The 14667-nt window shown below is 37.3% G+C and overlaps 1 protein-coding gene across 1 annotated transcript; it reads right to left on the minus strand.

Moving 5' to 3' along the window:
- Positions 1–9414: 9414 nt before the first annotated feature.
- Positions 9415–14443, minus strand: LOC112707587 (histone-lysine N-methyltransferase, H3 lysine-9 specific SUVH3). Its single transcript, XM_025759384.3, has 3 exons — positions 14243–14443; positions 11510–14103; positions 9415–9776 (listed from the first exon to the last, which is right to left on the minus strand). The coding sequence occupies exon 2, from the start codon at positions 13964–13966 to the stop codon at positions 11573–11575; it is 2394 nt and encodes a 797-aa protein (XP_025615169.1). The 5' UTR covers positions 13967–14103; positions 14243–14443; the 3' UTR covers positions 9415–9776; positions 11510–11572.
- Positions 14444–14667: the final 224 nt, after the last annotated feature.

Raw genomic sequence — 14667 nt, forward strand, 5'->3', positions numbered from 1 at the left:
TTGAAAAATTAGGTATTTTTTTATATGATATTTTATTCAAATCGGACGGTCCAATTTGTTTGATGAAAAAAATAAATTACAAATCGGAGGATCCAATTTACTTGAAGAAAAAAATAAATTCAAAATCAGAAGGTCCGATTTGTATTTTTTATTTTTTTATTTGTTAAAATAAAAATCGGACGGTCCGATTTCAACATTAAAATTTTTTTTATTTTTGAAATCACAAATCGGACTGTCCGATTTATGATTATTTGTTAAAAAAACAAAACAATGCAAATAAATCGGTGCCTCCGATTTGTGTCATCACATAACTAAATAAAACACCTCTCTCCCCACACCATATTATCATACACGTTTCTCTCTCCCACACGAAAAATCAAAAGCGCTGAGGAATTCTTATTCACTTCCTTCACACAAGGAATAAAAGTTCACGTTCATTCTAAAAATTGTAGGCAACACAGTTTTATCAAATGGAGTTGTCTATAACATTTATATTCATTATTTGAAGGATGTCGGTGCTTGGATCATTTCAAAGGTTGTGCTGGATCATTCACACCCCTACTGTCCAAGCAAAGCAGAGATGCTTAAACAGCACAGGGAACTAAGCATGTCCATTCGTCGTACGATAGAGAATAACGATGAGGCCGGTATCAGACCAAGCAAAACCTACCAATCATTTGTTGCGGCTGCCGGGGGTCACCGCGAGTTAAATTTTATCGAAAAAGACATGAGAAATTACATTACCAGGGAAGTGCGGAATGTTTCCAAATAAGAAGATGCAAAGGAATTCGGGAAATATTTCTTAAGAATGAAAGAGAAGAATCCGAATTTCTTTTTTGAGCTCGAACTTGAGGAGGATCAATCGATTAAACTGGCTTTTTGGGCCGATGCAAGAAGCAGAGCCGCCTTTGAGTATTTCGGAGACGTCATTTCATTCGACACCACCTACAATACAAACAGGTAACAAACTGTCCCTGTTTATGATGCTAAATTAATTTATTTTTACGAATCCGCGGCAGAGGTGTATATTGGCTGTTTCATTGGGTGTATTCGAAGCATTTGTTGGGGTGTACCTAATGATTTTGCATTCTGGACCATGGTAATTTGTTTCAGGTATAATTTGATTTGTTTCAGGTATAATTTGGTCTGTGATTCTTTTGTCGGGGTGAATCACCACGATCAGTCAACACTTCTCGGATGCTCTTTGATGAAGAACGAAGAAATTGAATCATTCAAATGGTTATTTCAATGCTGGCTTCGTTGCATGGGAGGAAACGCTCCGAAAGGGTTTCTCACCGATCAGTGCGCATCAATGAAAAGGGCTTTAGAGGTTTGTATGCCAACAACAGTTCACCGCTGGTGTATTTGGCACATCATGAAGAAGATTCCAAACAAATTAAACGGGTACAAGGGACATGCCGATATCGAACAAGAAATGAGCCATGTTGTTTGGAACTCTCATAGCAAAGACTCATTCGATAGGAATTGGAACGATTTTCTGCTGAATTTTGGTCTTGCGGACAACAAGTGGCTTTCAGGTAATGTGTTTTTAAAATCTGCAGCAGAGGTGTAAATTGTATGTTCTTTCGGGTGTATTTTACAGTCTGTGTTTGGGTGTATTATGCAGATCTGTACGAAGACCGTCACATATGGGTTCCTATCTATCTGGATCACCACTTCTGGGCAGGAATGAGAAGCACACAAAGGAGCGAGAGCATGCATTCATTTTTTAACAAGTACATCACCCAGAACAGCTCGCTTATTCAGTTCGTCAAACAGTACGATAATTGCCTCGGAAGCAGGGAGCAAGCAGAGAGAGAATCAGATGCTGCAGATTTTCATACGGTCATACCGTGTGCAACCAAATCCTCCATTGAAACTCAGTTTCAAGATGCGTACACTCATGCAAAGTTTAAGGAAGTCCAAGCGCAATTCAGAGGAAAGGTGAATTGTATCACCAGATTAAAGAATTCCGCTCTAGGCTATTCAGTATACGAAGTCGTGAAACAAGTTTCCAGCTCAATATTCAACAAGTTCGCGGTTACCTACGACTCAGTTGCAGCCGAGGTAAAATGCCAATGCTTATTATTCGAGTCGAGAGGAATACTGTGCCGTCACGCACTAAGCGTGTTAAGCTTCGAACAAGTAAGCCAAGTGTCCCCTAGATATATACTGGAACGATGGAGCAAGAAGGTAAAGAGGCGACTCACACACATCAAGAGCAGCCACAACGAGCCACTGATGGAGCCAAGAAGCAAGAGGTTCGACCAATTGGTTTTTCGTTCGCAAAATATTTGCGAATTTGCCTCCGAATCGGAGGAGCTGACTGCAATTCTGCACCGTGCGTACGATAACACCATGGCCGAGATGGAAGCATTAAAAGCCAAAAGGAAGGGGACATCTTCTTTATCCCACGAAGATGCCAACTTGGAATCCGTTAACGAGCTTCAAAGCCCGCCAAGGATTCGAACAAGAGGACGTCCAAAAAACAGGCTAGGTTCAAAGCTGGAGAAACAGATTGCAAATGCCACAAAGAAGAAGAAGACGAAAGTTTTAAGCGAGGTAAAAGTAATGTTCTTTAAATTTGTGGTGATTGAGTTTATTTTTCTCGTTAATAGTTTAGCTAATGTGTGAGTGTTATATTCAGATAAACCTGTTTGATGCTGCATCAGCGGCGCATTCAAATTGCAGCCAATATCAAGGACACGTTATAAATTATCAGTTCAGGGTACCAGCAGCAGGGGATAACTCTTTGGGTGTATAGTTATATAGAATATGGGTGTAAAAGTACTGTTCTTTTTGGGTGTATTTTTGTTAATTCACAATTTACATATAGACACATATATAGATACATATAGAACAAAAGCTGTAAAAATTCGCAGGTTATGGGCGTATATTTCATTTGATGTTTTTCTTCATATTTTAGTACATGTAATTCATACATTTTGAATACAGCACAGACAGTTGGGTGTATATTTTATTCAATCTTGGGTGTATTATTAGACTTGCGTTGGGTGTAACAGTTTATAATTTATGTTTATATATGCCTTGATTTTTTGCTTCATATTTTACCACCTGTAATACAGCTTTTGAATACATCACAGGCGGTTTACCAGCACAGATAGTTTAACTATGGAAAAAAATATACATGGAATAGAAGTTGTTGATAAATGGCAAATATTTACATCATTTGTTCAATTTACAAACTACCCAGCAGTTGGATTACCCAGTTTCTATATCAACAGAATTAATCTGACAAAACGGACTCAATAATACAGAGGATGGCTTCGACAGCCTTATAGCACTACTCTCTCTAATTGCCCGATCTCTCTGTTTATTCATCTCACTAAATAGTATCCGGGAAGCATACTCCACTCTATAGTGGTCCACCTCCTCCTACAATTAAAAAGTATAAAAAGTATGTTATGTTTAAACAGAAATATTAATTCAGTAAAGTAATACAGAGTTATATAGTTCTAAAGACAGTTACCTGTGGCCAATTATCCCTTTCATACTTCCCCTTTTTAATGTTTTCCGGCTCAATTAACTCAAGCCACTTCATTACGTAGATAGCGCAGTCATAGCTGAAAACGAAGAAAATAAATTATAAATCTCATTTAGGAAAGTTTAATGTTCAGAGTCACAAATTTATACCTTGTTTTTTGCCCTGATATTTTAACATATGATGCTTTAATTTTCTTCTCGTTCTCCCCTTTCTCCAGAGGTTCCCCGCCGGCATATGTTATCAATCTTGAAAATACATATCCCTTAAATACCAAAACAAATCAGTAATACACCCGAATGAATGGACAAGATACACCCAACTGAGTGCACAATATACAACCAACACAACTAACGAAATAGACCTATCTATTAAAGTAAAGAAGACAGAGGCAACTTACAGTGAATTTATTAATGTCCTTTCTCTCATCGCTTGGAGCTTTTTTGTGTAGCGGGTCAAGTATTTGACATTTCCGCTTTGTTCTATTTATCAGCCATAACCACCAATGCCCCGAGTGGCAAACAGGAGCAAAAATCTGAAGGATTGCCACATTTCAACAGTGTGTTATTTTATTTGGCATATAAGTAAATAAGCGAACTAACAAATTTAGCAAACGAAAACTTACATATGGATGTGAACTTAATTTTTTTCTATCTATGAAGGGAATGAAACTCGGGTAGGCTTCCACCCTGAATTCCTTTTTCGTTTTCGGGGATATGAATTCCCCCTTTGGGTGATCCGAAAGTGCCATGCTCTGCAAGAATTGCGAAACAAGAAATGAAATACTGAAAATACACAACTTACACCCAATCGAACCTAAAAAATACACCCAAATCAATACAAAAAATACACCCAAAGTTCGTAGAAGTAACACTTACCACAATATCGGGGGGGAGACAGTATATTTGTTCCTGAAACCTCTTTTCATTTTTCTGGTTTAGGATGAGGCAGATGGCAGATACAATCTAGAAATATATGCCGAAATCAATTTTAAATTAATAAACATTGCAGTTGACTTTGGTGTAAAAACATTAATGTTAGTCTAATATTACCTGAGATTCTATATCACTTTTTGCCTGGAGGGATGCAAGGTGCATTCTTATCAAAATGTATTCTCCTTGGCCAATCAGAGTGCAAATCTCCTCATACTCGTCAGTATTGCCATCTGCGTCTTCCTTCAGTCTCGTCCCCCAGATGTAGCACTTTTGTTTCATATCATCTGGAATTCGATTTATTCCCCCAAGAGTTTCAAACTTTGCAGAACTTTCTCCCCCAATCTCCCTCTGAATTTGTGGACTTTCGTCTTTTCCCTTCGCCGCACTGCTTGCTAATTTTTGGACCAAACTGTCTAATTGTTCTAGCATACTTGCAGTTTCTGGAGATTTTTCCCTTTCTGTCTCCTGCGTTGACACCCCCTCCTGGCTTGAATTAGTCAATCCAAGGCTGAATGATGGCATCCCTGGATCTGTTTTAGGAACATAGGTTGCTGTCCGTGCCATCATCAACAGGGCAGCAGCGTCTTCTGCGGCTGGATGACTGCGTCATGATGTATAACAATAAGAGTAAGAATAAGAATATACGGATGATAAGCAAAGATTGATTTTAGTCTGATGAACTTACATTTTAGTTGGAGCTGGGGGAAGCATGGGTGTGGTTTCTTGAAGTTGTTTGGGGGGTTCAAGAGTGCTGCACAGTTACACAAAATTAATCATGGCGTAAAAAAAAATTGGTCAGGAACAATATACACCCAAACTGTTAGCAAATATACACCCAAACTCTAAACAAATATACACCCAATACTATTTCTTACGTTTCTGTAGTCCCTTCAATATGTAGCATAGGGGTTGGTTCGAAATCTGTGTCAGTGGTTGTTTGGGATGCCGGCACAAAAACCTGGATCGGGACTCTAAACAAGAAGAAAAATGAAAGGTTAACAACGTATTTGAAAATAATAAGGTTATAAGGTTGAAATATTCTTGGAAAACTCACACTGCAAGCGCTTCCGACGGTGTTTGTTCCCTCACAACCATCATATTCGAATCAGTCGGAATCAACCTAAAATACACCAAAAGAAGGTCAAAAAATACACCCGAACAATTCAAAAAGAAGACAGGCTTTGTTTTTTGTGAACTTACATACTTGCAGTTTTTGCTTTTTTTTGCTGCCTTTTTTTTCTTGAATAAAATAATAAAGGTTTTTTTCTAAAAAAAATATATACATAATTAGAAGTAGAAGGTAATAGAAGAACAAAAGTAACGGTTATTTGAAAGAGAAATTACATGCTCTGTGACGGCTGGTTTACACTACTCTGTTCTGTGCGTCCTTGAGAGGAAGGATCATCACTTCCCAAGTTCACAGCCGGTAGTCTAAACAGATTTCATGTTATTCAGACAAAATAAGATATAGGTATAAAATACACCCAAATGAATGCACGAGATACAACCAACCGAATGGACAATATACACCCAACAAAACAAACGACATACACCCAACTTGATCCACAAAATACACCCAAATGGTTCACAAAATACATCCAAATCTCAAATAATAACAAGATATTATTAAATAATAAAGCTTCTTACATTTCAGAGGACACATAGCGACCTTCTGTCGATCGCAAGTCAGCTTGGTTCTCCCTGCGAAACAAGATACAATTATTAGCAAACAAAACACACCAAAATCTCAAATACACAGCCTAGCAAGACATACCCCTCTGCAGCAGATTTATCAACGTTTTTCCTTAGCAATTCATCGAGTTCGTCACTTGATATTTCATATCTCTCACTACATTTATAAAATAAGATGTTAACAAAAATAATTACGATGATAGACCGTAATATAGCTTACGAGGTACTGTACACGTCAAAGTATTGATCTTCTTTAGGAGGTGAATCCTCCACAACAACTTTTTTTTTTGTTGTGTTCTGGGTGGAAAAAAAAGAGTACAATCAGAAATAAAAAATTAATTTTATCACAGAATATTATCCAAAGAAGTGCTTACTTTTTTGGCGTTATTTTTGTTTTTTTCTTTTTCTTCTCCTCCTCCGCAGGTGATGATTCTTCGCTCCTATAAGTTAATAATAGACACTTCAGCTAATACATAAAATCTTTATAATGAAGCCAAAAGAAAGGAGTAATAATTTCATAACATTACTCATCACTTGGTTCAAATTCAGATTCTGAATCAGAATCTGACTCCTCTTGCCTCTGCTTTCTTTTTCTGGAGTCCATTCTGGAAGGCAAACAATTGTCATTTAGAATATACTAAAAATACACCCAAATGAATTCACGAGATACACCCAATTGAATATGCAATATACACCCAACGCAGCAAACAAAACACACCCTGCTTAATAAGCTACATACACCCAACGTGAACAAACAAAATACACCCAACCCGAAAAAGAAATTACACCCAAGTATGGTACTTACTTTTTCCCCTTTTTGCTGGGGTGTTTTCTTCCTGAATCCTCTGAGTCTTCTTGAGCCTCAAACTCAGAGGTAGAAGTGTCACTGTCAGTAGTTTCTGTCTCCAAAGACGATGTTGGACTCGGCTTCCTTTTTTTTGTTTTTTTGATTTCTTGTTTTTTTTTTTCTTTTTTTCTTTTTTTTTTCATTTTTTCTCTTGTCTCTGCCATCTTCACAATCCCCTGAAACATGAGATATTTTAGTTAGCAGCATTCGGGTAAATAAAATACACCCAACTTATTATGTTTACTTACCAAAATTTCCTCTCTTTCTGCAGTCATTCTTTCCACCAACTGCTCCTTAGTCCAGTTGGCAATCCAGGACTTTGGTGGTCTTTCAGTCCTGTTCTTGCCTTTGTTTTTTGAAAGATGAAAGTAGATTATCATCAGGGCGAAGAGGCAGCCATTAATTGCATTCTTCTTCTTCTCCTGGTAGTCTGTGATGTCCTTGACCATGAAGGTCAAAACATGCCCCCCCAGTTTCTCTCCGATATGCCGTCCATCTTAAAAATTGGGGCCAGGTGCACGGGCGATATTTTGTTTATCGTCGTTGGCAAAAGGAACGCCATCTGTATGTAGAGGATGAATATCCTCTTGAACATCAGACGTTCCTCTTCGTTGCCAACGCCGATTTCCATCATTTCATCGGTAAGACTTTTGAGGGTCTTACCCTGGAATCTTCTATAAATTATTTTGTCATCATCAGAAAGTTTCTTATACTCAACTTTCTCAGGAAATAGATCTCCTACAAAAAGGAAGACAACAATGTATCCAAGTCGGTTCAAATACACCCAAGCATCAACTTAAATACACCCAAGCAACAACTTAATATACACCTATAATTTTAAGCTAGTTACCTGTTGCATTGATGCCAAGCGCATGACCTATTTTTTTGGTGTTATTTGGAAAGAACCATATCCTGTCTTCAGTTTGTTCTCCCCAAGTTTGAAGTTGTTTGCCAGCTCCCTTAAGAGTTGGTGATCCACCCTTAATGGTGGGATGTGCATCAACCCACCGAATCCAAGATCCCTCACAATCGCCTTCTTCTCCTCAGTCATGTTTCTGAACTTATCACTCAGGAGATGTGTGGCACACTTAAGGTCTTTTATTTGGTTTCTTGCTGCCATTTTCTCTGAAACGAAAAATACACCCAAAGATATCAGTAAGATACACCCATATATATATGAGTCAGATACACTCATTAATAACAATAAGATACACCCATTGATAACAGTAAGATACACCCATATATATGAGTCAGATACACCCAAAGATATCAACAAGATACACCCATTGATTACAGTGAGATACACCCATAGATATTATTCAGATACATCCATATAGATATCAGTCAGATATCACTCAACCATGCTTCAATATCAAGCCACATTACAAGGTTAAGCAGTATACACCCCCCAATCTACGGAATAAACCCCCAAAAATCAACAACAATAGCAGGAGAACTTAGAACAACAACGTAGAACGACGTAGAACTTAGAAGAACGACGTAGAACTTAGAACAGTGTAACAAAGAAGTAAGAATAATAGTAAACCCTAGAAGAACGACGTAGAAGAAAAGTAAAATATACAAGAATCTTAATGAACTTACGTTGAGTATCGTTGCTTTGTTTTCTCTTCAGATTCTTCACGGAGAGTTTGATGGTGTTTTGATGGAGGTTTCGAACAACGATTTGTATATTTTGAACTTTGATTTTCGCTCGAAAATGGGAGGGTTTCCTTGTTTTCAAAGCGCTTTGAGAAGTGGAAGAAGTGGAAGAAGTGGAAGAGTCTGCCATACGTAACCGTTTGAGTGTTGAGCGCGTGATTTTGACGCGCCATGTTATCTCTCTTCATGCGCGTGAGTTCTATTTGGGCTGGGCCAACTTGTAAGCTTGTAAACTTGTATGTGTAGCAGGCCCGTTCATTTAATGGAGCTCTCCAAATAATTTCCAAGATTGCATGTATGATTAAATTTAACCTAAGATTTTTTTTTTCATTTTCTTCTTTACTTTGCTTCATCTTGTGTTGTTACTTATTTCTGCTCCTTTTCATTCTTTTGTTTATATTATTCTTACTATTCTATTGCTGCTGCTTCCTTTTCCAAAATGTTAGAATATACTTTGGATTAAATAAAAATAAGTTAGCAATTCAATCCAATAAAAGGGAATCTAAGAAGAAATATCAAACGGTTTTACTAAAATCATGTTAGGGGCGTTAGAAGTTAGAACCTAAATCAATCTAAATTAAAAATCAATGAGAAAACCCTGCAATATTTTGAATTGAATTAAATTTTATTTCTAACAAATCCTAGCTATTGAACTTGATGTTATGAGAGTGATATCATCGAATCACACTCCATTAACCATAATAAAGACTCAGATCCCAACATAAAAAACTAGGTACAATTAACAACTCTCCCAAAAGTAAGCATAAGAGTCTAGTGAATGCTGATAATAACGCTTTTGATTGGATAACCAGCATGGTTTCACAAATCGGCTTCTTTAATCCCAAATATGAAAACAAGTATCCTCTAAATCAACATTAGTTGGTTACATAACTCAAGGACTGAAGATTAAATATGATGATACTTTCTAGTCCCAAGAATCATAACTACACACCTCACTCAAAGTTTCCACCCTATAAACTTAGACTGGGCAAGAATTTTCTAACAATCTAAACCAACTAGTTTACTTTTCCTTTTCAAAATCTGGGTGGATCAATTTGAATAATCAAAGCAAGCATGTGTCAACTAAGTTGGAACAACAAAAGTGGATTCTGCCATTGACGACATCACATGCCTTCTTCACCTGTCAAATAGAAAAAACTGTATTAGACAAAGACATACAGTTTCATTGGCCATATGCTTTTTAAGGCATGTTCCTAAAATTGTACAAAGCTTTATAAACCAAGCAACGACAATGACAACAACAAAGCCTTGTGTGTTTAAAGTGCATTTATGCTTAAATCTCTTTTTAATATTTAATCATGAATAAGACTTCATAAACTGAAACAGAAAATTTCAGAGACAAGTACTGTGACACCAATGACATTCAAAAGCACACACCCAGAACCAAAGAATGCGGAAAAAAAAAATTAAAATTAAATAACAACCCCTGTCATGGAGTTCACTATGCTGCGAGATTGTGCACCCTAAATATTATCATGCAAAATTTATAGTACTTTTCATATGAAGTATCGTTTCATAAACATTTTTACAGTATCGTTTTCAACTGATTCCATCTCTAAAATGTCACAAGGCACCTCCTAATTACAATAAACTCGTTTGTTTACCAAGTTTGTTACCCTGTTTCATTATCCACAGGCCACAGAACTACATGAATATGTTCAAAACCATGCTTAGTGCGTTACTAATGAATGAAAGGATAAGACGACCAAGTTTTTTAATGCCATAGAGACAATTTTATGGTAGTTGTCGACTTCCCAACACAATCCTAATCACAACCTATGTAGTGATTGGCAACAAAGGCAAATGCAGTGTTACACAACAGCTTAAGCAAAAGAAGTCTATATCTATATGTTTCTACACTTCAAAGCTTGACTTCAAAAGCTAATAGACCCAACAAAAGAAAGGAAATTTTTTTTATAATTATTGTGTATATAAAATCAGAGTCATAAACTCAATAGCATCTGAGGAGAAATGAATGCACTATCAACTAAAATCCCTTGTTGAATGGAAATGTAAACTTACCTAGTTTGTAGGATCTTGGTTGCATTAACCATTTTTTTACTTTCGAGTTTCAATAAAGTACATATACAATATGATGAATGCATTTATACATGTTTTAAGTTGCTTATAGTAGAAAACTTATCATGTAAGCTTATTAGCTAATTGTTGATTATTGACTTATTTTAAAGTGACTTTTCAGGTTGAGAAAATAAGCTAAAAATGGATAGTTAGATAGGCTGTTATGATGAATTTATCCAATCTGTTTTATCGAGAAAACACAATCCAATCCTTTGAAAGCTTAAACATTTGTTTACAACGACACAACATAAGCCCATTCAAGCAACTGCATCAGGCATCACATGTAACAGAAAATTTCAAAAAGCCATCGATGCATTCACTCAAATCGACGATAAGCCAAAAGTGGGAGTAACTGTAAGAAGCATGTGCTCCGAATAGTACAAGGGAAAAAAAATTGACAAGAAAACATGATGCATGCATTCTCATAGATTACTAAGTTGTTTCATGAATGGTCAAACAAAGGGGTTTAAGGGGAGGGGGGGAAAAACTGCTACATGTGTATATATCAATGACCACTCCAAAACAGTTGCTTCCTGAATAACTAGCATAAACACTTAAAATGGTCTGACCAAGATTGTTGCAAGCCTTTCCTATGCAAAACTGAAAAACATTAAGATTCTTGATATTGTATCAACTTTGACAAAAAGGGCAACATATAACAAGAAGCAAAAAAATATTACAAAGAAGAAACAAAAATAGAACCCAGTACTCATTTCTCATAAAGATCATATCTGAATAACTAAGGAATTTGGAGACATGAAAGAGATAACAAACCTCTTCATCCTTGGATACAATTGCTAGCAACACGCAGGTCTATAAGAAACAGCAGCAAAAATGTCAACCAAAAGAACCATAACATTTTGGGGATCCACAAAAGCATTTCTTCCTTCCCTTGGATGAACTGCTACCCTCAGCATGACCAGAGCGGGTAACTCCATAATCATATGTTAACTCTGTCATCGGAGGAATGTGTCTTAGGGCAAAAAATGCAATGTGAAGGAAGGATTGATTGTTTTCATGATATACAACTGGCTGCCAGAAAACATTTGGGGAGCAACTATGATTCATGAATCTAGCCACGTTCCCAAAATCTTTGGCGCTTATAATTAGATGGGATTGTATATCATAATCTTCATTGCCATCACTTGAAGCCCCGTCTTCCAATAAGCTAGGTTCATAGTTCCACTTGAAAGGTTTAAAAATACGGCTTGTATCAAATATGTACTCATTATCTCCTTCCCTCCCGTTCACACTTAACTTGGCTCTGTCAACAACTTCTCCTGCATACTCACAAATAAAAGTACCAGCACGAATAGGATCCAATGATCGAAGACCCCACCCTCGATCCATCGTTTTGAACACTTCCATGTAATGCTTTAAACCAGACTGGGACACTCGATTTTTGCAATTCGGAAGACAACGACACATAGAGCCACATTCATGAACCAATGGCTTCCGACTTACTAGAAAACCATTTGCAATATATGGAAAATCACCAACATTTCTTTGAATGCAAGAGCAACTCAAATCTCCTGGGACACATGCTTTGTTACAATTGCATCCATGAGAAGACATAATTGAACCAAATGGTTTTGGGTTTTTGAGAGAATGAACATAAGTGAAGAAACCAGGACCCTTTGCATTATCAACCTCATTGACAAGTGATACAGGAATACTCTCGATTCCTGAAGAGAGATCTTTAATAATAAGACCACTCCTTGAAAGGGTGCCTTCTTTCCATTTCTGAACTGATTTCCAAACAGCAAAAGCACTGGGCTGTTCAGGCAATCTTACAAACTTATACTTAAAAATGCCACCACCAGATTTCCCCCTTTCTATCCAAGAATCTTGGATTTTATACAAACCATCGTAAACATATATTTTTGTGCTTTTGTTAGTAGCATCTTTCAGTCCACGGATGACTCTTACTTCATTATGCCGTTGTGAACTTTTATCCAAAGCAAGATTACCCCTTTGAAGCTTCTGATCAGTCGCATTCTTATCTTTCTTGTGGAAGTCACCCTGACCACTATATACCAAAATATCATTATCCTCTGTATCATCATCATATTCTCCAGAGGAAACAATGCTTAGAGCCAAAGGTTCCTCCTGAGATTCACATTTCATAGTCGCATAGTCGATTCCGCTCATTGTCTGTCCATGTAAGCCCACGAGACATAACTCCATTCGTAGGTAGAAAATGTCACCAATCTCAATCCCAGGCACTACTCCTATTCTCCTTCTCAGGTTCGTTCGAACCCCTCTGAGTGTCATAGTATTGCTAGCTCTTAAATCTGCACGCTTGATAACACCAGTCGTGTTCAATTCCTTGGCTTCTTCAAGTTGCAATAGCCTTCTTCGAAGAGCATCAAATGTCATGAGTACAAAATTAACTGTCTCACGGTCAGCGTCACTCCTTTTTTCTGGACTAAGACTGATCGACGAAGACAATACAAAATCTGAATCTTGATTTACCCTGCTCCTCTTTTGGGATGATTTGGTGCCTTGTGAATTTGGTTCTGAACGCTTTTGGGCATTAGCAACACCATTGAACCCTTCAAATGATGAACCAGCATCCGCATTAGGTCCACGTAGGTTTACTTCTTCAACTAGGGGGCTCCTATAGACCCGTAATGGAGTCGGAGCCGGTATAGATGTGTTAGATGACTTGCAACCACGCATATGTGGTGCCATACAATTTTGGTCATTAACAACACCATTGAGCCCATCCACGGACGAAGAACCATCACCATTTCCTCCGTGCAGGGTTTCTTCTTCATCCAGAGGGCTCCTAAAGGACCTTAATGGAACCGGAGCTGGAATAGAACCAGGAGGTGGTTTGCTTCCACACATATCTGGCGCTGCATGGTTTCGGTCATTAGCAGCACCACTAAGCCCCTCCATTGATGAAGAACCATCACCATCAGCTCCACGCGGGGCTTCTTCTTCAACTACTGAACTCCTAAATGACCTTACTGGCGCAGGCGCAGGAGCCGGAACCGGAGCTGGCGCAGGAGCCGGAACCGGAGCTGGCGTCGGAGCAGGGGATGCTCGAGATTCTTGATTTACACCCACGGGCAAAAATGGAGAAAATCCATATGGGGGCTGGGCAGATGTAGAACCTAGCGTAGATTCCGGGAACACTGGTGCCAAACTACGCAAGGGTTTAACATCTACAATCCCTAACTTATAACCAGAATCTGATGAGTTTTGACATAACCCTTCTTCCATTATTATAACCCTCCCTAACTTTCAATAAAGTAACAGTACAAGCAAGCTTCATAAGTTAAAAATTAGTCACCTTTGTTCTTCCTTCAAATTCACAACTTCATAAAGCAACACTCAACTTGGAATATCTCGTCATTTTGCTGCAGAAAACCACAAAAAAATAAAGTGTTAGAAAAGTACGGGAAAATGAAATCAAAGCAATAGATTCCATTGAAACACATATAAAGAAGCAGTTTACGAGAATCTGAATATAAAACAGGAGAAATTTCAAATTTTTACCAAAAGAAGAATAAATCTTCGTGGTGCGAGAAAAGTGAGTAACTTGCAATAGATTCTTCTTCGTGCGAATAGAAAAGTCTAGTCGGCAGAGAAAATGAAATGAAAATACACCGTAACTTTTCAATTGTTGTGAGGAAGAGGAAGAGGGACAGATAACAATTAAACTAACTAAGCTTTTATTAAGCTTAGTTAGTTTAATTGGGGTTCAATCAAAATAATTAAATTATAATAAAATAACTATAACTAGTGTATTAAATAGAATGAAATGGCAATTTCAATTCAATATTTTATGAATTATATTTATTTATATTAGGTTAAATATTATATGTGTTATTTAGTAATTTTCTATCTCATTACAACTATCTAATCAAATCTTTTTAAACATCAAACAATTCTATTACAATAAATATATAAATTGGTATAGT

Source organism: Arachis hypogaea, chromosome 8 (assembly GCF_003086295.3).
Source record: "Arachis hypogaea cultivar Tifrunner chromosome 8, arahy.Tifrunner.gnm2.J5K5, whole genome shotgun sequence".
Lineage (NCBI taxonomy): Eukaryota > Viridiplantae > Streptophyta > Magnoliopsida > Fabales > Fabaceae > Arachis > Arachis hypogaea.